We start from the raw sequence: 27665 nt of genomic DNA, 5'->3' as shown, positions 1-27665 counted from the left end.
TTCGCAGCTGAGTGTCTAATGCTGTGTTCCCTGTGAATTTCGCGAAGATTCCATCTTGGCTCTTTAATCAATAATTCCGGCAGTTTGCAGGGAGTTGCGTTGGAGAATTAAATAGAATTCCTTGTATTTTCTGTCCCTATCAGACTTAAAGTTTGAATGAAGTATAACAAATTAAAGGAGCCATGAAGACAAAATACAAGTTTGTGTTATTCAAAAGATTTCGTGTTTTATAGTGCCCCCAGAGCTTGTCTGAATACAAACTATCCTGTATTCACTGAGAAAGTAATTAATTTATGTTAAAAGTTTGATTTTCCTGCTATATTCGTGCGTTTTCCAGGTCTGCAATGACGTCACGGGAAACCGCTGTCAGCCGGTTGGGAAGCCTTGATTACTCTTAGGGAACCTAGATGGCGCCGCCATACCGTGGAAAGCCGTTTTCTGCCTTTGGATTGTTTTGACCGTATTTAAACCTGTCTTGTTTTTGTTCAGGTAGAAAATAATGGTTTCGTAAATCGTTTTAGGGGCGAAGCTCCTAAAGCCATGGGTCTGTCCATCCCTTGTGTCTCGTGGTACGTGACCGCCGCATGCTTCCGGAGATGTCGCAAAGTGGGCCGCGTTGCACGCGCAAAAACCGGCTGCAACCAGCAGCGCAAACTCGGCACCGGGAGCGCGAGCTTCTCTGTGTGCGCCCACGGAGGCGCGAGCGCACGTGCACTGCGAGGGGGAGATCACGCAAGCGATCACGCCACGAACGCAGGCAGTCGTTCTCGGAGATCGAACGAGACGCAAGGACCTTTGCTGGTTTCCTCTCGTCTTGTTCGGGCACAAGGTCGCCCTAAATAAAATTCTTTCTTTACCGTTGTGTCCCATCCTACGTGACAAATTGTGGTGGAGGTGCGGGGTAGTCCTCGATGGCGCGGGGTCTTTCACCAGGTCTGGGCCTGGGAGCATTGGCTCCGAAAAAAAAAGTTGATTTCTACAATGTACGCACACAGTCTTACGTCTTTCTTAATGATGTAATGGGCGAACTTTCACGGGAGAGTTACGGTTACCGATGATCGCCCCCTCTCGAGCTTCGCCCCACTTATCATCATTCATTCTGTGGATATGGCGTGATTTTTTTTGACCGGTTTTAAACCTGGCTTCTTTTTGTTCAGGGAGAAAATAATGGTTTTGTGAAACATAGTTCTCTCTCGACAATATGATCACGTACGACACCCGTGCATGCGTCAATCGGCAAGTGTCGTCTGAGACTACCCCAAAGCCCCGCAGTCCTGTGCAGCTAAACCAAACATAGTACGCGCAGTACAAACAGCAGTAGGCATCGGTACTTCTATGCTTACGTGTGCTTTCATAACTTCCACTGTTTGTCCCACCATTCTTACGGCTTTACAAAGAATGTGCCCTACATTTAAGCACGAATAGCTCGTCCGGCAAGCTTATAAGCTCTGCATAATTTGCATTTGCTTGCCGCTCTCTGCCAATCTCAGAGCTGGCTGGTATGACATCACAGGTTCTGTTGCGGGAAAGGAGCTAGCTAGTGGGTTGCATGGCTATTCTATTTTTTCCTAATTATGTAGCGTATTTGAGCGATGTTTACGTTAAGTGTGGTGTCAGTATAATTCTTACGAGGCAATCTTTTGAATGAACCAAACCTGTTTTCTCTTCATGGCTCCTTTAAAATCAAGAAAATTGGTGCGTTGTTGGGTGAAATGTTGCGCATACATAGATAATTTCGCATATATGTAAGAAAGTATGCAGCGCATACATGTTGCGCATACGTACATACTTTCGTACGTACAGACGGGATCAGTTTGAAATTGATCGCTCTAGTGCAAAGAAACAAGCAGCATTGCCATGTTAAGGGTTGTATCATGGTTCTGTCATGAGAGAGACTACGAGGAAAAGAAAGCAGTGCTATCTTTGTATTAAATCTTCTCAACTCAGCCGCTATGCAGCTTCAAGGCCCGCTATTCGATGCTCCCCGATCACCTTCAACTTTTATTCTCACCGTACGTATGCATTAAAGTATGCATAGAGTTTCTTACAATATACACCGGAGAAGAATCTGGCGCTAGCGTCTATGCGGCTCACATCAAGGCCGTCTGCGTAGTCACGGACCACCAATACATCATGCGCTCGCCTTAGTTTAATCCTTGATTTGGATTGGAACGCATTAGTAGCCGTATATTCGAACACAGTGCCACAAAAACCGCGAAGAATGGTGTGTTAATATACAGGTAGAAAATAAAACCTTCTGTTTTAGATTTCAGAAAAAGGAAGTAAAACGTATTTTTGCAGGAACGGTTTTGCCTACTATTCTGCATGCCAATGTGGTTGTTAACAACAATGTCAATATTTTGGGGGGAAACGCATTACAGACTCAATTTATTAATTTGAATATCATTTCAGACCAGTTGTTTGAAGAGTTTGGAAAGCTTTTCGAGCGTGCCTGTGAAAACGTTGTCTTCGGGGTTAACCGGCGCACCGACCGTGAGCTACAGTTTAACAAAACTTGTTGCTACGCGAGTTGGCTCATACTTGAAGAAAAAAGAAAACGTGGCGTTAAACAGTCGCGGACGAAAAAGAGAGAATACAGATACAGGCGTCCGTATCGGTCGTATCTTGTCTTCGTAGAAGTACATTGTGTTTCTTTTTTTCGTCAGCTACAACTCTCGCGGTGGCATATCACCCGCTCAGTCATACGTCCTTCGACTTCGGCACAACCAACGTCAGGTACGACCACTCAGTGCCTGCTTTTCACCGAACCCGGCTACCACAGAAGAGGCACGATTTTGTCTTCCTCGTAGCTCGTAGACCTGTTAATGCATAGCGAAGAAAGCAATTCCCAAGAACTGCTTAAGGATCCAATAGTCATGCCAAGGCCAAGCCAAAAGGAGGGGTCTTCCCATGTACCCCCACGACGACATGGATTGCCAGGTGCAGTTTCCTCTCAAGTATACTAAGGAACTCTATGTATGTATGTAGGCATCCATGTATGTATTCATAAATCAACGCGTGTTTGTATACGCTGGTATCTTGTGGTCTTAAACTCATTAGAGCGACTGGATTCTTAACTTATTAGCTTATGATTTCGAAGGTTGAGAATTTCGCTTTGCACTACCTGTTTATCCCAAAGGTGCGAAATTCAGCCCATGTAATGTAGTTTACGTGGCCCAACGTGTTCCAAGTGTTTTCATAGTGGCAATATTATAGTGCAAATAAGAGGACTTGGCCGGACTCTGGGTATTCCGATAAATATGAGATTCTTGACCTGAAAAGCACTTACTGTACAATATAACTGCAAATTAAAGATTGGTAATCATTGTGAAACTGGGCATCTTTGCGGAAAATGCCAAAAAACAACGCATGGCATCATCTTAGGTTTGTTGTCTTTAACACTACAACCAACTATAATAGCGACGTAAAACTTGCGACAGCGACAACCACAGGCGCTCTTCTAAACGGGTGGTGCCGGTGGAGGGCATGATTTCATCAAGACCGCCAGATTTCATTTCGAACTGCCCGGCTTGGGCTGTGCGATGAATATTTTGGCTTGCAGGCTTCACAAAATCACCGTTGGTGAATGTCCTCCTGACTGTGTGCATGTTTGGAAATAAGAAAAAACTACGTCTAAGATTAACATTCATCCTTCCATGGCAGTATTGGGTCTGGCCTGAGCCAACAGCCCGTACACCTACGTTCAGAGCTAGCAGCTGCTGCAGCTACCCGCCACTGACAAGAGAAAGCATGTCATTTACCATTCCAGCTGCGGAATCCAAGAAGTAAAATAAAAATATGTTATGTTTCAATGTCGGCTCGACCAAAACCGCAAATGCACTCGTCGGAGACAGGCTAAGCGTACAAGCATCGCTGTAGTTTAGGCGTAGTTGGCGAACCTTCTTGTGGTTCCGGAAAATGAAATGCGTCTACGGCCTTGTTTGCAATTAGTAAAGCATGAGTGGTTTTATTACTGTGGAAGACAGCTGCTCTACTCGCAAAGAGAACAAAGAAGACATGGCACTGGAATGCAGTGAGTAATTGATTGATTGATTGTAGGGTTCAACGCGCCGACGCAACGCAGGCGATGAGGCGCGCCGTAGTGGAGGGCTCCGGATTAATTTTGACCACCTGGGGATCTTTATCGTGCGCCGAAATCTCGTACACACGGGGGAATGCAGTGAGTACCGGTTGCTGCTTTCTTGCGGTAGTCACTACACATCGCTAGATGTGCAGATTTTGTTATCTTCTAAGATTCAGGGGAGCTTACGTACAATGTCACACAAAGCTTCTTTTATTATGAGCAACACTGCTACGTGAGTGCTCAAGATGACGGGGACGTGACTCTTATTTAACCGCCAATGTCGTTATTCCAACGCCTTACAGATATGCAAACCTGGAAGCTAAAGAAGGAAAACGAAAAGAATTAGGCTGTCACCTTCGAAGAAGGGGGAGGGGATCGTATTGTTCGGATAAAGGTACTCGCAAATCAATGTCTACTGCTGTGTTCCCTGCAAATATCGCGAAGATTCAAAGTTGCCTCTCCAAGCAATAGTTTCAGTAGTTTCCTGGGAGCTGATTGATTGATTGTGGAGTTTAACGCGCTGACAATTCGCAGGTGACGAGGCGCGCCCTACTGGAGGACTCCGCATTAATTTTGACCACTATAATTTTTACCCTGACTGAAAACGTTTCGTGAACATTGGAGTTTACAACAGAAGTACGCAAATATTTCTAATTCCAGCCGGCCAGGCCTAAAATATCGATTGCCTAGAGTAAGGGTAAATGGGCGAGTGAGCGAATTACGATATAAGTCAGCGAGGAAATGACAGACAGTTGCGAGAAGTAAAGTCTAAAATTGAGTTTTGTGAAGCGCAAAATGTCGACAGAACAACCGCCCAAATAAAATAGTGGTCTCTTCATTTGAAGTGACATAGTCACATAACTATAATAATGTTATGGAAGGACGTCTCCTAAAGAGGGCAAATAGATACCTACTTCGCTCCCTTTGGTTTGTTGGTTAGTTTTAGCGAAAAGCATGTTCTACTGCGGAGTATTTTTAGAACATTACCAGTATTGTGTCAGTTTAATCTACATTCATAAACAAATATTTTGATGTTACAGCAAAGGTGTATACCTCTTTTCCCCAATGGTTTCATCTCCGTGGGCGAAAACGCCAAGGTTCCAAGGCCTTAGCCGACAATCCCACGCCTAAGGCTAATCAGGCACACAGCATAGAGCTCAGAATTCGTTAAAAAAACCCACAAACAAGCATCGAAAACGCACCTTGGATGATAAAATGGATGGAAACAATGACACCCACCCACCATGTGCTCCTGGTAACGATTATGTTTACACATCGTCTTTGAAGGATGAGCAGGACTAGTGTCACTAAAACGAGAAGTTCGTGCCCAAGACGCGGAGCGCATTCATCAGGCTAGGCAGTACCCACGATTTGCCGCCAGAGAAGCCATGTGTAGTGTCAGCAGATAAGGTATTAGAGTACCGCTACTCAGGCACGCAAGTCAGCAACGGCAGCCATTTTGTCGTGCATCAGTGTTGCGTGATTGCCGCATCTACAGTCATTCCGGTAAAGGCCAACTGCACTCAAAATTTCAACCTCTTGTAAACGTTTTTTTTCCGATAACCTGGCTAAAAATACTGCGAGATACAAAATATTACAACGGAAATACGCGTATCCTTGGCGCAAACGACCATCAGCAATCGAAGATTTTGAAACGGTTATTGAGGAGACCGCGGCCGTCGCTGCAAGGCTGAAGTTACGTTCCAGCCGGCCCACCCAGCGAGCCAGCGGCCGCACGTGGCCGTCCGGCCGGAAAGAACCGGCGCGCAATGCTTCGCTCTCGCCGCAGTCCTCGGAGTGGAAGGGCAGCCAGGTGCGCTAGTTGGTATTGGTTCATGTTGGAAAAATAGCGCAAGGACGGCGGCTTTAGAAAAGATGGGACAAAGGACACGCGCTGTCTAGCAACTGAATTTTCAGCCCACAGGAAAAACATACCTACATGAACTCATGAAAAATTACCATTCCCATATAGCGAATTCACTTCACCATACTGACAGCCAAACAAAAGATAAAAACACTAGCGGCACGTGTTCGTACGTATTTATACAGGTATGGCTAGAAAGTCAACCTCTCTATCAGCAAGTCTTATAGAGGGTTTGGAAATGTATCTGCTTTTTTTTGCGATGTGAAACGCTTCAATAACCTCGCGGGTGAGCCGGTCTTTCTATTGATTCAGCATCTCAGTGTCTTCAAAGCACGGGTTGCATTTGCACTTGCCATAGTGCGCGGATAGATTCACACCTTTATCCGTCTTTAGATTGCTCCTGTGCTTGCGTGGGCGTGTTGAGGCATCGGCCAATGTGGCTCACTTGCACTGAACCGCATAATAAGGGTACACGTTCCGAGCCGGAGTGAACGAACAAAACATTGTGGTCCACCTGACAGCCACTCCGCCTACGGTTCTCCGCGCGCACTGTTAACACGAAAGTGTTTCATTCCCGGATACACTGACGCCATATCCGTCACGTAAATGACGCCAGTACAACGAAGCAACCGGCCTGCAAAGGGTGCACCTCTGCACACATGGTCTTCCTGCGGGGAAGCAACCTTTAGTACTAAAGAGTACGTTTTACGTAGGGTTGTTCGTTTTCGGGTGTTATATTTTAACACGAAAGTGTTTTACGCCAGGATACACCAAGAATCCACTAACGTCATTTCGGTCACGGAAATGACGGCAGCATTTCAGAAGCGACCCGCCCGCAAGACGCCGCTCATCAAGCACACCCGCAAGACAGCCGCTAACCCGCAAATCATGCTCAGCTGCAGATTATGCTGGACATTTCCCTTTCGTGTTTTACCGATTCCTATGACAGACGAATCAACCACAGTTTTTCTCAATTGCGGGGCGAACACGAGAAAGTTTATTTGTGGCTGAGAGCAGCGCCGTAACGCCATACCTGCCCGCGACACTCCTTCACCCATTGGATAGCTGGTGCACATTATAGATTACCGGGTACTTTTTTCGTTTATCTTCATGCTGGCCCCTCTCCAATGCTTCTCCATTACTTTACACCCATTTCATTAGGACATGAATGACGGCTACCAGTTCCCTATCAGGGTAACGCGCCGCCTCAAGCCTCTGCGTTTGAAGCAAGAAGCTTTCGCAAACTATGTGGAAGCAGGCTGTCGAATGCATTCATTGCTGCAACTGTAAGGAAGCCGGTTAATAGCCGCTTCGTCGGTCTAATGACCCATATCAAGCACTCAAACTGCCGAAACACCGGGAAAGAGGGTAAAATCGTTAAAGCAAGTTTATAAGCCTATGTGATGAACATAAATCAGTAATTTATGGCTGAGGTATTTCATCAGCCCCTATTCTAAGCCCTGGATGTGTTTGTTGACTAAAGTCCGAAAACTTGTAGGGCTCAGAAAAACGTTGACACAGGGGTTTGAGAAAACACCCGTTCGGTAAGAAGTTTTTAAAAATATGTCCTAGCTCTCTCCCAGCCAAATTTATCATAAATCATTTAGTCCTCTCTGACGCTTTCCTATAGATTAATAAATGCTACTGCAGCTAACATCTTGAATCGTAGCTCTAAAGGACGTTTTACAAAAGGATGTCGCTACGTTTTAGGGGCGAAGCACCTTGAGGGCGAGGCTTGTCCGTCCGACGTCCGGTGTTCGTGCTCACGGCAGAGCATGGTGTAAATCGAAACGTCTGTGAACAAAAATTTCACAAACGGTTAACAAGTTCACAAAAGGTTAGAGAGAGAGAGAGAGAGAGAGAGAGAGAGAGAGAGAGAGAGAGAGAGAGAGAGAGAGAGGGGGAGAGAGAGAGGGAGGGAGAGAGAGTGCTCCTAGAGAACCATGCTGCGCATGCGCGTGGAGCATTCGATTGGATTGGATTGGATTTGGATTGTATTGAATTGAAATGGATGGTATTGGACTGGATTAGATTAAATTGAATTGCATTGTATTGGTTTGGATTGAATTGGAAATCGTTTTAGCAGCAGTAAGCACTCTCACGGGTGATTTACGGTAAGAACGATCCCCAGTGCTTCACCCACTCGTCATGATTCACTTCGTGGAGATGCGTGAATTTTTTTTAGTTCTGAAATAGTCGGGTCAACTTAGATAAACGCTTCAATTCTTTGTGTTGACATTTACATGGGTGCCTTTTCCCCCCAGGTGCTGACCATGGCCGCCTAAAGAGGCAAATGGGACTCTTCAGCGCAGTGGCTGTACTGGTTGGCAACACTATCGGTAAACATAAATTAAATGCATGTATGTTGTGCATTTATGCATAAATGCACTAAATACATTAATGTTATCTTCTCGCTAGCGGTAAATAACCGTGTAATTGCGACGACAAATTCTGAGTGCGAATCCTGCGCCAACGAAGAAGCAAGGAACGGCCGCTGTGTGTAATCCTGATTAGTTCTCACGCACCATACATGGGTTCGCGATTGGTTTTTTTTGGTTTTGTTAGCCATGGTTCATCGACAAATATCGTTTCATGTTGTGCGTAATAGAGATCAGCTGCTTAACGAATTAAGAAGGTGACGTCGTGACAAGGAACGTGGGATCAGTGTACTTTTGATCCAGCAATCCGTCTTTTTGGCAGATGAGCTACAACAGAACCATATGCGTCATGGGTTAAATTGGTTTAAATTTCACATAAACAAAAAGTAAGCAGTTAGCACTGGCACCGCCTACGGGTACGAGGGAAGTACAGCGGGAAAATGGAGGTGAGAAATTATTTGTAGTTTCTCGAATTTCTTCATTACAGGCCGTAGGTTAAAATGTGCCCCTTAAAGGCTTTCAGGCGGTGTCGCGCTGTCTATTAAGCTTTCTTAACTCAACGTTTATTTACTATCGCTCATTAGATCCAACTGTAGTCGTGCCTGGGAGACTTGATAGTCCACTTGAGTTAGGCAGGTCTGCACGTGGCATGCGGAAGTATGGATTGAAGACCTTGGGAACGACATTTCAGATCACAATGATCAAGCGTTGTTGTCTGTTTTCACTCATGTAGCTAGAGTTTTCGGTTGATTTTAAAGCTAGTCCTCCCTTTAGCAATCCAACTTTACGCGCTGCCAAAAACATGCACATAGACACTTTTCACAGCTGCATTAGTAATTCTACAAACTTAATTATTAAGCTACGCACTATGAACATAGCCCCCAAATTCGCCTAATATGCAACGCAAGACCTGAAAATTTAAGCGGCTTATCGCATAATGTATTTCATATCCATAGGGAAGCAGTTTATGTGCATTGCTAGAGCTTGTATTCAAATCGAAAACGAGAAAATAGTAATGCTTTCTCAAACTTTTATTCAACCCTCCGGTCAAACGCTCTCACTGCAGATCACTGCGAATGTTTGCTCTTCCGAAGTATTCCTCGTCCCAGTAATTAAAACGCCAAGGACACGAGTAAAAATGCCTACACAGATTTTGAGTGCTTCGAAGCCACACGCAACGCCTAAGTGTAACAGAACGACAAACACCTTTCAGCTTTTGCGCCATACGAAAGATAGATCTCGGCTGCCACGAGAAGGCCGCGTAAGCTGGCACACGAATCTTGAGTACACTGCCAATGGACAGGCGCTGAATGGACCAGCGCCTGTCCAGTGGTTAATCTTTCTCTCTGTCCCGTCCTTCGCGCTGTGATTAAGTATGAACACGTACCAACTCGCCCAACTTGCAACTGTCCTACACTGCCAATATCTGGCCGCACTGTTGTTGTTTCGAGGTAACACTTGCCCTTCGGCATCTCATTTATGATTCCTTCAACGTGCTTTTGATTGCTTCTGGAGGTCCAGATGATCACGAGATTTTCATTTTCTCAAGAATTTAGCGCCTTGTGACAGGACTTGCCACCTGGTTCAGGCGCCTGCACCGCTTAAATATCTTACCAGGAACTAATAATAATTTCACCGAATGGTTCTTATAACTTACATTTTATTACGCAGAAATCTCAGCAAAAAAGTAAACCAGTTTTGTTTCTGTATTATGTTGCAGGATCTGGAATTTTTATTACCCCAAGCACGGTATTTTTGGACTCCGGTTCGGTGGGTGTCGACCTCTTGGTTTGGATAGCGGCTGGAGTGGCATCTATTATTCGTGAGTACTACGCATCTTGGTAAATAAAGAAGCACATAGAGGGGGTCACACGCAAGCCGGACATATTTGTGTCCTTTTACGTGAAAAACCTGTTATGCGTAATTACAAGAGACGGCGGCGTGTACTTTGTGCATAAAAAAAGGACGCGCTTCGTCTAAGAAATCACAGAAACAAAAAAGACCTTGAGGCATTCTACTCTGTAAACGTTGATGACCAGCGAAGCTGAGCTGGCACGTAGTTTCGGGAAGCAAAATAAATCCTATTATTGTCTTGACCGGTAATCTCTGTGACAAAACGCACGTACACCCATTCATGACGTACCCACCCCTAATTGAGATTGGAAGCAAAATAATGGCAGCATCTCCACTACGTGGATGATGGAGAGGGTGCGGGGTACGGGAACTTGAAATGGACATCCAAGTTGCACCCCGATCCAAGTTGCACCCCGAGTGACACCCGATTTGAGCCGTCAGTTGCACCTTGATTATTCCCTAAATGAAACTGCAACTCACGGCTCAAATCGAATTTCGCTTGATTTTCGTTTGATGGTGGTGGGTGCGCGGATGGACGCGGAGGGACAGTGGGAGGTCCTAGGGTACTCTCCACCGTTAGAGGCGAGGGAATAAACCGTTTGACTCTCGGGTACTAACTCACAGTTGTAGCCCATTGGGTAAGACGACTGACACTAACTATGTCTGGTCTAGCAGACACAGGCTGGAATCCTGAGGGTGCCTGTGGGATTTTTTGCGATTGTAAACGCTATGCGCACGGACGCGGACGGACATTGTGCGGCCGTAAGGTACTCCGCACCTCAAAAAATAAAGCAGCTCCACTCGAAGTGAAAGCGGTACGTAGTGCAGAGCAGTGATTAAACCGCCAGAGTGGTTGTGCTGCCGTGATCTGCTCATTGCTTCCACCCCTCACGCTCTTCCCTTGCATGCCTCACTCCTCTTTTTATGAATTGAACAGATTTTTTGTCCAATGCAATTCAAATTTCCCGTCTTCGCCGTGCCAGCGCGCCCCCTACCTGGAACAGCAGGAGCGGGAGTTCTGTTCTTTTTGTGCTTGCTTTCATCTCGCACGTGCCGGAGCCTTACTGCGCAGTTTTTAACGCGTCGTTTTTTGGTCTTCCGCGGCCACGTTTTTCGCTTATGATCGCAAAAACCAACACAACGAGCGTTCCAATTTGAATAGATGCGGGGGTTGCCGGTTAATTACACAGATTTTGCCTCAACTGTACCTGCAGTTTTCTTAGCGCTAAATAATGGGGATATGCATGAGAAGTGCCAGTGGTTCAGAAGTTTGGAACGGTTATGACTATAAAAATGGCTGCGGTTTAGCTCAGCTAACGTTGGATCTCCAAAGCAAAAGCTTGACTTAGTCTGGTTGAGTCTTGGTTTCGCTTGGTTAACCTTTGGTGTAGCTGTATTGCCAATCACGTTAAAAGCCGTTCGGTTCCGCGCAACGCTCACAGAAGGAGACCGGGCGAACGCGGCGAACGCGGCGTTCATTCATAGCGAACGTACCGTTCCTCTTCGACTGGCGCGAGACGAGTCACGTTGCCCGAAACGACCCAGCGCCGCATGTATGGGAGGCTGCCGGAATTGTCCGCTGCTGGCGCGGCGGCGGCTACGGCCGCCGCTCATGTGCTGCGCGGAACTACTGGAAACATGACCTTGTGCGCAGCGCCGACCGCGGGCCCGGCGAATCACGCGATGTGCTTCGAGGGGTTCATCTCCGGGGGTGTGTCTCAGCTCAAAAGGTCACCTTGCGAATCCTCCATGAAATCGCTGGACGAAAGTAGTCGAGCTTTGCTTTAAAACCGCTTGTTCAAATATGCCATAAACTCTTGCACGCAAGGCTGAATCGAGGGACAAACGGATATCTTTTCGAAGCCTCTGTTTTGGTGCGTGAGGCCATGGGGCTTTGTTTGGGTCCTTTTCGCCGCTACGCCGCGTGAGTGCGGTGGCTAGATAGTGCGACAGCGAAAGAGCTACGACAAGCCGCGTCGCTACAGTACCCTGAACTAAAAACCTTAGGTTTTCCCTGTCAGTTTATTCTAAATTCCATACAATACATTCCAGACGCGAGCTAATGTCCTCAAACAGCAATCTATTTTAACTTATGTGCCAGCCAATTTATTCAAGCTGAGGATCAATTTAAGCCGTGCGTCAACCAATTTAACCCAAGTAGCGGGAAATTGCGCAATTGGTTTTAGTATGCGACTAGACGCGGCTGAGTAGATTTTGTTGCACGTAATCGGACCGTTTCAGCCCCTATGAGTTCATCTTGCACCCGATGCACATCGATAAAATTTGTGTGGGTGATAAGGGGAACTGAGAATTTTTGACCATGAATGCGACGCAAGAAACCAAGCAGCACAATGTGGCACAATGTGAGATGACCCTATTTGGCCAATACCTATATTGATACTATTCCACTAAAGGTTCAGCGAAAACTGCTTGGCAATAGCGTTCTAAGGCGATCATAGTTCGAACATTATGAAGAAGCCAAAGAGCTTGAGCGGACTGTCTCATTAGCCCATATGGTTTGAATGACGTTATGCCTTACACATTTGAAACTGTATTTAAAGGTGGCTACGAGTGTAGGAATTGTAGTCATGGTTAAGAGAAGTAAATAGTCTTAACACATTTTGTCCCTGTTATCCCCTGATTCACAGTTACTGAGTTATGGAATCATGGATGTCATATAACAAAATTTCGTTGACTTGTTTTCCTGGCATACAATGTGACTGCTTGGTAATATTGCACACCGCCATTATTATATATTTGCTTGTAATTACAAGAAATTGTTTGTTGGGAGTGGGTATTAACTGATAGCCTTTTTAAAGTGCTGCTATTACCAAGGACCATTTCAGTTAAGCCTCAGCGCAGAAAAAGTTAGTTTAAACCTCATGACTTCCACGTCCTGGTCCAGCCATTACGGAGCTATGTCATCTTGGATATAACATAACTAATGATACATCACTTGGCTCGTCTTCGTAACATACGATCAGCACGTGGGATAACATGACTCGCTGCGAAATGACTTAATGAAGAAGTTTTTTTTTTTTATGGAAGCTTGCGCTGAAGCGCAAGGCTTGAACGACGATGTGGGTGTGAGCATTGCCGGACACATGGCTATGTTTCAGTAACCCTGTTTATTTGCATAACCCGCCGCGGTGGCTCAGTGGCTAAGGCGTTGCGCTGCTGAGCACGAGGTCGCGGGTTCGATTCCCGGCCGCGGCGGCCGCTTTTCTGATGGAGGCGAAAAGCAAAAACGCCCGTGTGTACGAGATTTCGGCGCACGATAAAGCTCCCCAGGTGGTCAAAATTAATCCGGAGCCCTCCACTACGGCGCGCCTCATCGCCTGCGTTGCGTCGGCGCGTTAAACCCCACAATCAATCAATCAATGTTTATTTGCATAGTTGCTGTGCTTATAATCGTAGTCATATGTATCTAAGAGGTGGTCGTCTTCTTCGCGTGAGTGGTGAATGTAAAGTTATCCTCAGAATTGCAGACTTCCCCTCGCTGAAATGGCGAAACTTGCTAAGTCGCCCAAGGCTTGAACTATAGTGAAGCTGCAGGATTTCTTTCTACGTTAGTACTGAAGAACTCATCACCACGCATTTGTACAAGTTTAAAATTGTTTATTTACATGTTTCGACATTACTTTTCACTGTGCTAGTAGTATTCGTCATCATATGCATCTATATCATCGCATCCCTCATGGCGAGCATTACATGCGCGGAAACACTCTGAAGATTTTTTTGCTAAATCCACTGCACGTGACGGAAACACTCGGCGGTCGCCGTGAGGCACGCGCTCATGAGTGCTCCACATTTTCTTGATATTTTTTTCCTGCAACAGCGAAGTTTCAGTTTGTACAACAGCTCCGCTGTTAAAGCGACAAACATTACAAATTCCGGTATTATCAATCCACCGCACACGTTTTTCTAGTTTTGCTCAGACCCCCGACAATATCAGTTATACACCTCGACCCTGGCAACTGTCCTATGAAGCCTCATGATTTTCAACTGACGATTCATTCATTACAGAGTTGTGGTATCGTGTTTGATATGACAGACATTTACACTAACATGAAGAGCTGGACAGCTGTCTTTTAAATACAGAGCATTTCAGTAACTCACGATGTCGCCCGCGTTGACGTCCGTAGTCGTAGTCCGCACCCCTCCCCCTACACTATATAAAAAAAATACTATCCGGCGCCTGGTTTCGATCCCTCGACCCTGCGGGCGGAACGCAATGTACATGGTGCTCTACCCGCTGCGCCACAAAGCCGACACAGAATGGGAGGCTACGAACGCGCCTTATATCCTTGACTCATTCAAACTACGTCAAGAAGCTGCTGATACAACGCATTCACTACCACCAACTCCCCAAACACTAAGCGTTAACGCAATACACCCACCCCCTATGCGACGCATTTACTCGAGTCCCCCTCGCGGGGAGATGGGCCCAATTTTTTTTATCTGTCGAGGGAGTGTTCTGAGTGTTATTCCTCTGTGAGTGCGCCCTGTGTGACTCTCGTCAGAAATTGTGTCTAATCGCAAAACAATACGCTTGTAACTCCCTTTTTTAAAAGGCGGCAATTAAATGCCGCAGGCATTTCATTTTGAGTTAATGAAATGTTTTCTGCAGAGTTGCTTTTTTGTTTTCCAGTTATCAAGAAAAGTTCTGAGGATATTGAAATGCGAGCAGACGATATTTCTGACCCCAAGTAACGGTGGCGATCTATCAGACGACCAACACTCACAACATTGCGGCGACGGGTTGAAAAAGGAAATGTCGCGCTTCTTGTGTTTACGTAAAAATGTCTGTATTACCAACACAACTATGTTCTGCTGATTCTAAAAATGTTTACGATCCTAATGTTTACCGCGGCTGGGAACGAAAGCGGCATGACGGAGAAGAGAGCGACGCTGCAGTCGCCTCCTCCATTGCGTCGCTGAGTACAAAAACCAAACAATGGTTTCAAAAAATATTTAAGGCGTACGCCGATTTAGATACGACGGAAGCGCAGCAGCTGGGGCATGCGACGCCATCTTCCGAGCCGTGCCGTGCTTGTGCACACCAGGGCGCAAGTGCTGGCAAATCGCAAGCGCCCGTCGAACAAATCACATGAGCTTGTCTTCCTCACGGCAAAAATTTCGGCCAGAATATTTCTCTCGTTTTCCTCAGGTAACAGACTTTGAAGGGGCGATCGGCTTTCAAAGCCATATATACGACTTCGCCCCGACGTTTTTACCGCTCTACCTGGTCATGCGACAATTTCAACCGTTTCAGGCCATAGAAATATCGTAGGGCGCTGCACGGAACAGCATTTGGCATCGAGGTATTACTTTGCTTTCGGTGAGGCACAGCTTGGAACATCAAACAGCTCTTGCTGTTGTCATGTGATGTGCATTATCGGGCGCTAGGACTAACAGGTAGCGCCAACTCGCGTGGCGCGGCGTAACCAGTGACACGTGATTTGGCGGCGTCACCTTAGCAACACAGACGCTTGGCGGAGCACACATATAATTGCCGCGTGCGTGGCATGACAGTGAATACAACATATACGAACAGCACTGTCCTAATCCACGCATGCCAAACTATTCCTGACGAAAAGAACGTATGTTTTGTTGAATGTCCCAGTGCAGGGATTGTTTACGAAGTAAGCTAAATAAAAAGACCCCAGTGCTTAGAGGAAAAAGAAGTATAACAGAAAAAAAAAATTGGCCGCGTGTCTGCTCCTTTCGTTGCAAATGCCTTAAAAAGCGATAGCCTTTGTCGGCGTTTGCTAAGTAAATGACTCCCTTTGCTTTCCCATTCACTTCTCAAGTTGTTCCTCTTGCGTCGCGCTCCTCCCAAGGTAAACACGCTGAAGCTTTGCTCAAGTCAACTTGAATTTCCCTCGTCCCACGGCTCCAGGTCGGGTGCCTCGATGCCAGCGCTGCCGTACGGGGGAGACGCGCGTGAATCTAGGCGCCTATACTTCAACGCTTATAGAACCGCGTTTCCCTAGTCCACGTGCGTTCCAAACAGAACGTGGAACCTATCCAGTGGAAATTTCGTAACTGTTGCCCATTGATTTCTCAAAATGCCACTAGAAGCTATAGTGACGGTGACGACAGCGGGCGACAGTGTGTTTTTTTTTTCTGCGGTAGATGTAGTATTTCATTTCGCAGAAATCAATCATCTACAATTTTTTCTAAAGGTACACTGTAAATATCCCTTTAGTATTAATTTTCTGTCTTATATTTGCGAAATTTCTTGTTCTGGTTCAACAATGTTGACAACTATGAAACAACCCGCCATGGTGGCTCAGTGGCTAAGGCGATGCGCTGCGGAGCACGAGGTCGCGGGTTCGATTCCCGGCTGCGGTGGCCGCTGTTCTGATGGAGGCGAAAAGCAAAAATGCCCGTGTGTACGAGATTTCGGCGCACGTTAAATATCCTCAGGTGGTCAAAATTAATCCGAAGCCCTCCACTACGGCGCGCCTCATTGCCTGCGTTGCGTCGGCGCGTTAAACCCTACAATCAATAGATCAATCAAGTGACCCTAGACACGACGAAGGCTTAAACCAGCCTGAGTACATCCTCCTCTCGCATACCCCTCGTCTTGGTGCTAATCCTGCGGATCATCCCCAGGTGGTCAAAATTAATTCGAAGCCCTCCACTACGGCGCGCCTCAGAACCTGCGTTGCGTCGGCGCGTTAAACCCTACAATCAAATCAAACAAGCGTGAACATATAAACCGGGCTTAGACGTTTAGATTTCGCTGTGAGCACATGAGACTGTTGCGCAGACTTGGTTTCACTTTGGCCGAGTGGCTGAATCGAGTCACAGAGAGACAGACAAACAGACACAGACAGACCAAAATTTCTGCGTTTAAATATCCAAAAAAAGACTGTCGTCTTTAAAACTTACAATTTATCGGCACAATGATAGGCAGCAATGAAAAATTGAAAATATTTTCACCGATTAATTTGTACGTTTAACGGCACGAGTTTGTTTAGGCTGTAAGGTATTGCAGCTTCATTATTTACTGGTGGTTGAGCGCTACAGTGTAATTTTTAACAAAACGAACCCGACAAATTAATGACTTCAACGACACATGACAAAAGTATAGCCAAATGTCGACACTTCTATTTAGGTTGTGTGTACCACTGTTTGTAGTTCTCTTGCTCAGTGACGGTGTTGCAGACTTCGTAAGCTCAATTTCCTATACGCCTTCCTGTCCAGCCTATGGCATCTGTATGCCTTTATCTTTGCAGACGGAGTTTGCGTTGCCGAACTAGGTATCATGTTGCCAGCTGCTGGAGGACTGTACGAATACGTGAGCGTTTGCGTGAAGTCGATGGGAAGGACAGGAGACGTCTTATCCTTTTTGTTTGTTTGGCTTTTCATTGTTGCCGATTGCATGGGAGCTACCTTGCATGGCTTTACATTCACAAGTTATGCTCTCAGTGCGATATACGGGACCTGCAAACCACCGAGGCTGGTTACAGCGCTGTTGACTGTCGCAGTGATCGGTAAGTAAAAGCCAAAAACGGGGCCGGAAAATTGGCGGAAGTGGCGTCAATTGTGCTTTCATCTGACTGTGAAATCGACCCAACACTTAAAACGATCGTTTTTATTCAATTAGCTCTTCTTCAATGAGTTGCTGTGAAGTTGTATTCAAATTTCAGACACTGTTAAAGATTGCCTCCCCAATGAAACAGCCGTTCTGCACACTTGGACGCAATTTGGACGCGGCCTGTTCAGTAGCTGCGTCAAGCATCTTTCGAGGGTGTTATAATCAGTAACAGTCCGGCTTTGGGAGTATACGTGATGGCGAATGCCGTTGCTGCTTCATTCTTGTTGGTGATTCTGGCAGTCTAAACGGGGAAGCTGTGGACAGTTTCTGAAAGTCCTTATAGAGGACGATGGTGGTCGACCAGGGTTACAGGGCTCTTCAGTCTATCGAACTTTGCTGGACGATTGAAAACCATTCTGGAGGGCACGAACAGGGGTCTCATATGAACCGCGATGAAATCCTGGGGGCATGTCGATGTATTGTGGCGACTTGATTTTCCGTATGGTGGACAGGAGACGTAGGGAGGATGTCACTCTGGTGCGACGTTTCAGCCGTACAGCCCAAGCGAGCTATAACCTGCACTACCGTTTGATACAGCTTTAGCCTCTCGCGTTTGCCTGCACGGTATTAGTCAAGAAGTTCCAGAACGCATTGTGGGTTGCAATAGTCTTGATATGCTCTCCGTCGAGGTGCTAGATATTAACCAAAGGACCTGGTTTTATGCTCAGAGGAGAGGGCGTGCGTCTGCTCTCCCACAAATGTTTGGATAGGGTGATAGTTCCACGTCACTGATGGTCAGCGCCTGGGCGAGGCGTAGGGCTTGGTTCATGTTCAGTCCAAGAGTTCGTGAGCCACATACATTCAATTGTGAAGAATATTTGCTTCGTAGTGTCCCCAGGAACAAAGGAGCATTCGAGCTTCATGCGGTATCTATTGCGAAAGAGTTCTACTGTTATTAGAGACGAAATTTGCAGCATTTATTCATTCTAGAAATCGACAAAACATGTAAGCTCTCTTTAGACACGTCGTGGCACTTATTTCGTATGATTGAATTTTCATATATATACGGCCAATGTGCGGCATTCGTCCTTCACTGTTGAACTACGTATTGTCAGACAGATTGTTTCATGGTAATTCCGCGTGTTTACTTTTTCAGAACTTGCAGCGGTAGTGAATACCTTATCACTGAAAACGTCTATGAAGATCCAGAATATCTTCTTCGTCATAAAGATCGCAGTGCTCATCGCCATCATTGTAACTGGGGTCGTTTGGTGCATTCGAGGTAAGTGCAATCTTAGGAGAAGGCGCAGACCAAAACCTTAAACGTATTGTCCTCTAGACATGTCGGAAAAACTTCCTCGCTTTAACAGTGCCTTAAAATCTCTTATAGAAAAATAGTCGGTACAGCGCCATTACGACATATTACGCTCGGAGTGCAAGTTCACATCTAGTTGCTTTGATAGAGCCGACGTCTTCGTAAAGCTGAAAGTCCGCCCAAACCTGAGATCTGCTGATTCGATTTAATATCTTAGTTTTTCTGCGAGGTCAACACAGGCACAAGAGGAACTGTGGTGGGTTGTCACATCTGTAGTAATAGCTATTACAAAGACACCACGTAGCACCTACGCCTACTCTGTCTGCAACCATTGACTTTACTGACATTAGATACCCCAGGACAGTTTTTACAAAGGAAAGAAGATCTTCGTCGCGCCACACGAGCTCTAATTCCACCGTGTGGAACGGACCTCCCTAGCCGACTGCTCGCTGGGAGGAGGTCTTGCTGCGAAGACTTCGTGTTGGTGTAGCCCTCTCTCCCGCTGTTACCCGGGAGTGGCCACCACGCTACCATGCCCCGTTCGACCAGAACTGCCCCTTTTGCACGGCTCCTGCCGAAGATGCCGACACAGCACATTTGTTGTGGACGTGCCCTTCATTGCAAGCGGTCAGAACACGACACCTTCGAGGCACAGGCCTCCACCCTGGCAGACCACCTGACCTCCATCGGTGGATATGAGGACCCCATCACCGCTCCCTCCTTGCGGTTGTTCTCGAAACGGGAGTTAACCTATACTTGTAGCATAGTGTTTATGCCAACGGGCATACTATCACAATTAAAAAAAAAAAACTCGAAGTCACTGCGTTGGGCTGCAGAGCATTAATATATGTATTGAATCTTGGCCGAGGGAACCGCTTAGGATAGAAGAGAAAAAAGAAAACGCCCCTTTCTAGAAGAGAGGTGGTTGAAACGCGAAGCTTTCTCCGATACAAATCCGAAGTCCACATTCCAATCAACCAAGGTCCAAATCTACGACAACGCTGCGCCAACCGAACGTGCGGTTATGATTTTCGACCAGTTTTGGATTGGGTCATGTGAATGGGGTAATTCAGTTATCTTAGTGCTGTTGATCTGTACTTTGGCTGATATGATTGTGGACTTTGCATTTGTATTAGGAAAATGATCGCGTTTCATCATCATCATCATCATCATGTGCGCGTTGTAGAAGGCCAACGTGTAAAGTTAGGTTTCCTGCACTGATTTTTTTCCGACACCGCTACAAGTGAGACGGAAAACTACGCTTTCAAACAAATATCTTCGTTTGCCACGATTTCAGTGCAAGGTAAAGGTTACGGGGAAGTGGGGGGGGGGGGGGGGGAGGGCCTAAATTAATACGTTGTCTTTTACTGCAGAGATTCGCGTAACCGATACGTGGCGGCGGGGAAAGAGTGTCAAAGTATGATAATTGACTGAAAATATCTTGCATACCAGGCCAGGTGCAAAGACCCGTGGTGGCATCTGCACTAATGACGGAGCAACCACTTTGACGTGGTCAAGTGGTACACGCATCTGAACTTCGCAGTTCACTCCCCTGTTTTATTTGCGCGTAAAGAGGCATAAAAATATGCAAAATCACTACGCGCGATAATATGAAATAGAGAACATTCTTTGCTGAGAAATACTAAGTCCGTATGTGCCACAAAAAAGAAGAAAGGGAGCTGCTTCATTGCACCGTTTTCTATCCTGCAGCACCTTTTGCATTACTGGCCGTTGAAGTAGAAGTTGAAGTTTATTTCCCATCTTTTAAAAGTGCGTACAGGTAATAATACAGAAGGAGGTCCCGTAGTTAAAAAAACTTTCGGGGGACATCCTGTGAGAAGGTGCATAAAAAACAGCGTTAGAGGAGGCAGCATGTAAACTATACATCAAAAGAAAATGAGCAGGAACCGCCAGAAAGCAATACATATATGTATTTCCGTATGCATCCACTTTCTTTCTGTCTTTTCAAATTGTTGTGTTTCAAAGACCTACCGCATTCTCCCTTTTACTTTCCGCTGGATTCTTGACTCTCAACCCTTATTTCTGTCTTAATTCAAGGAGCCCCTCATTTCCCATCCGGATTAACTACATGCATAGCGAGGGCCTCCGTACTGGCAGTCTTTGGGCCAAAGGAGCTTAAAAGGGTTCAACGCTAGTCGACCACTGTCGACATGTTGACACTCGAGACATGGCCCGGGGGTTAAAAAAAAGAAACGAAACAAAAGTCCTAGATATCAGTGAAAGTGAGCTCACCCTTCATAGATTTATTTCACAGTGAAATACTCACTGAGTTGCGCCTGCTCCTTTCGCATGAGCTTAGGTACAACACGTCGCTCCGAAGAAGCAGGGTCACTTAGTCCTTATTAAAAAACGTGACTTAAGTATCAGTTTGGCCTTATGACACTTTTTGATGACTTAACGCGTTTCAAGAATCAAACGTGAGGTTAATTTGCGCCTTTTCGCCAATTTGATGCTATATATCGCACTCAAAGTTTTTGATAGTGTACTAGCTGTGATGCGGAACCGGGCGATAAAATTCTTCTGTTTCGCCGGCGGAGGCGGCATTTAAAAGTGTGACATTGTATTGAAATGACACAACTTTTCGTTTCCTGGCAGCAGAAATCGTCACCGACGGCACGATGCTACAGCTAGCAGTCGATACGCGCGACTACACGCCGACAGCACGGCCAAGCACCAGAAGACTTAAGTTTCGAACCGACACCACAATCGTACGCAAAAACCGAAATACTTTGCTGTGTGGGCGAACAAAAAGTGTAGTTAATTTTGCTACCTGTGTTCGTGTCACGTTACACAAGTAAAAGCAGAAGTGGATGCTACGTTAACCACAGGATGGCGCTAGCCGCTCCGTTCATCATCGATGAAGAATTGCGTTTTCAGGCGATTGTAGACGTTTCATTGCTGCTGGCTGCTTACAGTAGCGCTACCTCCACTCCGTCATTTTCTGCTTCTCTATCACCCACGATGTTGACAGCAACAACGCAGAAACACTGCCCAAATACCTATCTACCCAGGCAATTTATGTCAATATAAGAATCCTGCAATGGTGGTGATAACCACCTTCACCCTTCTCCTCACGCCTTGCAGCACTTAGAGGGCTGTAGTGGTCGCGAGCACAGAGCGGCTATCTGTGATTTCCTGCTATAGCAGACATCTTCTATTCTATGTTTTGCCCTTTGTGAGATTTTCTCTAGAGTGACCATCGAAGGCCTTCATTGCAGCAATTTAAGCAAACTGTATGATTAGTTAATGTTGCAGCAGCGACTTCATTCGGTCCCAAATACCACTGCCCCGGTATAAAGACAATAAAAAAAATTGCGATGTTTTACCAATGTGATATGCGCAAAGCAGTAACAATAAGCCCGTATTCTTCGTGGCAGTCCAATCTTAAGGCGTGACACCCGCATTGAGAACGTTGTGAAACCCCCTCAAATGTCACAACCGTAAAAAAAGGTGCTGCAGGATATCTGTCTAAAGTGGTGTCCCCTTAAAACTAGCCACCTACAACTTTGGGGGGAGGTACGAGGTTTGATTTCCGTGTTACATAATCGGTGCTATCCTATTGTACGCTTCGGAATGAATTGTCGTTTGATCGTGCGTCTGGTACGGGAGAATAAATGGCGAAAGGAACGGCTGACCTCTTCTCGGCCGCTGTAACAACATATTTACACCTAGGGCGAAAGTTCGGCAACTACAAGACCCAGATGCACTCCAAATTATGGCTTAAAAATTCGCATGTTTCAGAATAAATTTCAGTGGCCAACATTTTCTAAAGTCAACGAATTTTTCAGTTTTATTATGTTTGTTCGGTAACACGACATACATTAGGTATCATTGGGACATGTGCAAGAACGATGCAAAAGGTAAATTTCTCTGCATCATTATTTTTTTATTTCTTAGGACAGAGGCTGATGACGATGTTTTATTTTCCCCACAGATCCCATTCTACTGGGCAATTTTTCCTTCAGAGGTAACACGACCACTACCAAAGTAGTGGAGGCCTTTGGTGTCGCCCTTCTGGCTGGTAGTGGAGGGTAAGACCATTCTTCTCATATCAAGTCGAGAGCGTTATGAGTATCATCCTCTGTTTAATCGTCAGTCGAAGAGTCGTTCAAGCAAAAACTGCTCGGGAACGCCTATTGCATAAAAAAATCCCGGGCAACCTCCGCTAACGTGAAACCTGGGGAGGAGCGAAGCATGCAGTGGATAAGTGTGTTCAAAGATTGTAAGTCTCTCTCTTGCGCCACGGCACGCGCTGATCGGAAGCCGGAGGAGTTCCTGTAGGAGGAGCAATCGCTCGCTTGCTGGGGTGGTGGCGCCGTCTCTTGCGTTGAACCGGATTTATGCAATTCAATTAGAGACAGACTGGCCGTAAGTGTCTTCGTGTCACACGCCGCAGCATGCTGAGAAGTATGCTTTGCAAGAGAAAACCTGGCGTTTGAAACCAATTTCTCGACGGAATTTAACAAATTTCTGCACAAATGCAATTACATCCTGATTTTACATGCATTTTAAATTAGTTTAAACCATGTTAGTTTATTTTGAACCGGTTTCATTTACTGTACACTTAATTTTACCATCGTTTGACAACTGATTTGGCGTGCCGACACGCGACGGCGACGGCAGGAGACGCCAACAGCCCAAGCCTCTAAGGTTCCTGCCCCTAAAATGCCTACAGCGAGGTGTTCTATGTGCGGGGTGGTCCAGAGCACTCGCTTTAACTCGGAAGTAGCCATAAGTACAGTGAATGCCAGTGCACCACAGATAAAGTAATGAAAGGAAAAAAAAAACGCAGTAGAACGACCGATGGGAATTAGGGGAATTCAAGTGCATCAAAATGTATCAAAATGAAGAAAAGTGATTTTAGATTGAGAATATCGCGATTAAAGTGAATGTCTAAGCCAATGAGACAAATGACTCAGAGAATAGATTGCATGAGTGAGCGAATTGCATGATTCACTAGGCGATTAAACTGGTTAATTCAGTGATTAAAAACTATGACAACTACCTGTGGGGCACGGCAGTTTTAAAGGATTCCCGAACTTCTTAAAATCAGTGGTTTATTGAGTTCCTCTTGGTCTAACCACCAGGCGCACGGTTAGGTGAGCATTGAAGCGTCTATTAAACTTTGCAGTGTAACAAAGCTCTGGAAGGAATATGGGTGATAACTAAGCTAACTAGGTCAAATTTTACAACAAATAAAGATGTGTTAGGCGTGGCCGATTTTTCTTACAAATTAAATTAAAAGTGTGGATAACACAACGAATCAATTGCTTAGGGGTGCAGAAGGGTTACCCGCTAAATAATGATGCCGAGACACGAAGGCAATGTCACGTTTCAATGGGAAGGTGGAAAAAGAGAAAACGAAACAACACATATCATGTGCATTTTGTAATGAATCTGTACACAGGATTTCGGCTTGAAGTCGTGTTAAGGATAGCACAAAATGCCCTGAGAAGTTTGTATTCAGCTCGGAGTCTGAAAAAAGGCAGCGGATGCCAGGTGTACTAAATCAGTCTGCGAACTGTCTCGCTGATCCGTTAACAGTGAAATGTGTAAGAAAATTTCTTCTTAGCTACACCTCCACCTGCATTGACACTGACAGCTCCCAACTGTCTCTCACAACTATTACTTAACAACACATTATTAAAAGGAACAGAAACAGCCAGCTAATTTTTTTCAGTAGTTTAGTTGCGGCTTGCCGCTTGAAAATATACCCTACTAATCACCAAACGACATAAGTACCTAATCGCAATGATTTCTACATTGCTAGTGCTTTTCTACAGAAACGCGGAAGTGATAGAAATGGCAGAAATTAATTCCTAAACACTATCGTAATCCAAAGGGATCCGATGCCAGACTGACAAAAGTGTAAAATGTTTGGTGGGTAACATTTAGGAAGGATTTGCCCATTCATTGTAAATGCAAAGGACGACGCAGATCATTAACAATGAAAAAATACGCACTACTCGCTAGTTCTAAAATAGAGATGGGACCACAAATGTTTTCGTTATGTCTTGATGTAAGTAATCAAAACACAGCATTTTGTTGTTTGTGAAGAAACGTCCTTGCGCTACCGGATACACGCCATAAATATTTGCTGAGTTTTGTTGCATGCTCCGCAAAATTAGTTATCCCTAAAAATGCATTTAACATAAACATCCTGGGAACCCATTGTTATAACAGAAACGCATTATTTGATTTTGCGCTGTACCTAAAGATTTCATCGACTTCACTTCAGTGCACGTAGACCGAAGCATAAACGTGTTTAACGAAATACCGCTGTAAGGAATACACGTTACTGTGCCGAGGACTTTTCTATTAGAAGCGTTCACTGTTTTATAATCATTTTCTTGGCGATCGGCATAGAATATCGTTTGTGTGTTCCAGATAAAACACTTACACTGACTGATCGCTGCACATGCTTATACAAAGTATTCTTTTTAACTGCAGGGCCATGATCTGCTGCATGGCGGAAGAAATGTTAGAACCCACTCGGACAATCCCCAGAGCGCTCTTGGGCGGCCTCACTCTGGTCACATCCCTGCACGTCTTCACAAACTTCGCGTACTTCTTAGCCCTGGACCGAGACGATTTCGCCTCTTCGGACGCTACAGCGGTGACCTTCGCACGGCGGACATGGGGGCTTCCTGGCCGCTACTTAGTCCCCAGCATTGTGTGCGTCTGCACATTTGGAGCGATGAGCGCCTCTTCCTTCAGCAACAGCCGCCTCCTTTTCGCGGCAGCTCGCAAAAAGCACTTGCCTGCAGTGTTCTCTCTGGTCACGGCTAAATCGAGTTTGCCGGTTATGGCCATAACTTGCAGGTCGTGCATATCCATCGCGTTCGCTGTCACGGGCTCGGTGACATTTCTCGCCAAGGGAGCAGCGACACTCATTGCGGCTGGCAACTTTATGGTTGTGGTCGCAATGGTGAGAATGCGCGTGACGATGAAGCACGTTCCGAGACCCATCAAGATGCCGGCTGTGCTAATAGCGGCGGACATGGCTATCCTGCTCGTTGTAGTCTTGATTCCAGCTTTTGGGTCTCAGGGCGCTTCTCAGTATGTGGTCGCTCTCGGGATCGTCTTGATGGGTCTGCCAACGTATGTTATCTGGAAAGCGTCCTACCGAGCAAACTTTGGATCGAAAATATACCTCTTCTTTCAGAAGTTACTCCTCTGTGTGTCGTGTGCTCATAACGAGCCAATAAATTCTGATAAGCTCTGCATGCTTGAATGTTTCTGTTGTTCATTGCCTGTAGTTATTACTGAGAGTATTGCGTGGAATCAACGCCGCTGGACATGATCTTTAACCTTTTTCAGTCTCGAATTACTAAATTCACTGCAGAAGAATTCTATACTTAGAGGTTTAGCAGTGTCAAGTGTTTAGAGGTAAGAAAATAAGTTCAGACTCTCTAGAATAATTATTATGCAAATGACGTCGCGTCCTCATACGGAGACACCATTACTCAATGCTGCTTTTCCCTATAAAAATAATAAATATCCTGAGGCAGTTTACAAAGAAGGAGGTGAAAAAAATATTTCTGCACATGAAAGAGGTGTTTTTAGCCTTTATAAATGCTTTACGCCGCCGTAAAAGAGAACTTAGGACGGCAACACACTGGAGCTCCCACAAAACTTGGTGGCGTCCATTTTGAAATGTTGTTTATGAGTGCGGCTCCGCCATTTCACATTACATGGTGCTACCTATCACTTCCGTAGGTTTCGAACATCAGCCGCACCGCTCTGCAGCATGAACTATTTTCGTTTTCACGAGGAAAACGACGAAGAAAGTCGCGTCTTCATATGGAGAGATGGTGACTGAAAAGCTTAAGATGCACAACACACTCTTTTAGGGAAGGCTATACAAGGGCAGGGATCTTGCAATTTCTGTTCCGTGGCAATCATTGATCAAGCGAAGAGCATAAGTCTTCTGCAGCGACAGTGAAAGAAGGGCTAATTCATTTGGGAGCACAACATCTGTACGTAGACACTGCTCAAAAGCTATTGATGCATCGAGATGACCAGCCGAGTCAATGGCCGGCAGCTGCAGTGCTTCAGGAACAAAAGACTCCTAGAATAATTTGTCAGGACGAAACACTCAAATTTCAATAAAGCTTTCCTTATTCGTAAGTACAGCTTAATGTTACTACGTCTTGTTAATTCTTGTTAATTTTAAAACGTCGCTAAAGGTCAAATGTTCCTGGATTCAAGTAGGTACGACCAAACAAATGTTTTGATCTTGTCACGAAGCCAACGATGACGCTGTTGGCTGGAAGGAAAAACAAGTTTATTGGAGCGAACTTGTGCTCCCCTAAAAAAACTCCCACCTCCCCTCGCGGGAACCTCGGTGTAGATGCGACGCATAGGGGGTTCACGTTGCAGCGTTGGACAGCGGAGGAGCGGCGCTGGAACGATGGAGCGGAGCGGCGCAGTCACCGCGTTTTATAGCGCGCATAACGGTGAGGGGACGCGCCGGCGCCAGTGCGTCTGCCGCGGCTATGACGCAACACAATCCACTTTAATCCAATCCAATCCAATCCAAATCCAATCCAATCCAATCCAAGCCAAGCCAAGCCAAGCCAGGCCAGGCCAGGCCAGGC

At 45.8% G+C, this 27665-nt stretch overlaps 1 protein-coding gene across 1 annotated transcript; it reads left to right on the top strand.

The window, feature by feature from the left end:
* Positions 1 to 3814: 3814 nt before the first annotated feature.
* On the top strand, positions 3815 to 26368 carry LOC144142991 (b(0,+)-type amino acid transporter 1-like). Its single transcript, XM_077674817.1, has 7 exons — positions 3815 to 4033; positions 8213 to 8287; positions 10047 to 10148; positions 17428 to 17685; positions 18886 to 19011; positions 23000 to 23096; positions 25516 to 26368. Exons 1-7 carry the CDS (start codon positions 3958 to 3960, stop codon positions 26366 to 26368), a joined length of 1587 nt encoding a protein of 528 aa, XP_077530943.1. The 5' UTR covers positions 3815 to 3957.
* The last annotated feature ends 1297 nt before the right edge of the window (positions 26369 to 27665 follow it).

Source organism: Haemaphysalis longicornis, unplaced genomic scaffold (genome assembly GCF_048455015.1).
Source record: "Haemaphysalis longicornis isolate Haplotype H1 unplaced genomic scaffold, Haemaphysalis longicornis Haplotype H1 scaffold_6, whole genome shotgun sequence".
NCBI classification, from domain to species: Eukaryota; Metazoa; Arthropoda; class Arachnida; order Ixodida; family Ixodidae; genus Haemaphysalis; species Haemaphysalis longicornis.
The sequence above is the reverse complement of the archived record's forward strand: the minus strand, read 5'-3'. Positions and strand labels throughout refer to the sequence as shown.

Coding starts and splice junctions, on each gene's coding strand:
- LOC144142991 (XM_077674817.1), top strand. CDS start 3,958: ATGAGTGGTTTTATTACTGTGGAAGACAGCTGCTCTACTCGCAAAGAG. Junction 17,686..18,885: donor GTTGACTGTCGCAGTGATCG/GTAAGTAAAAGC, acceptor TTACTTTTTCAG/AACTTGCAGCGGTAGTGAAT. Junction 23,097..25,515: donor CTTCTGGCTGGTAGTGGAGG/GTAAGACCATTC, acceptor TTTTAACTGCAG/GGCCATGATCTGCTGCATGG.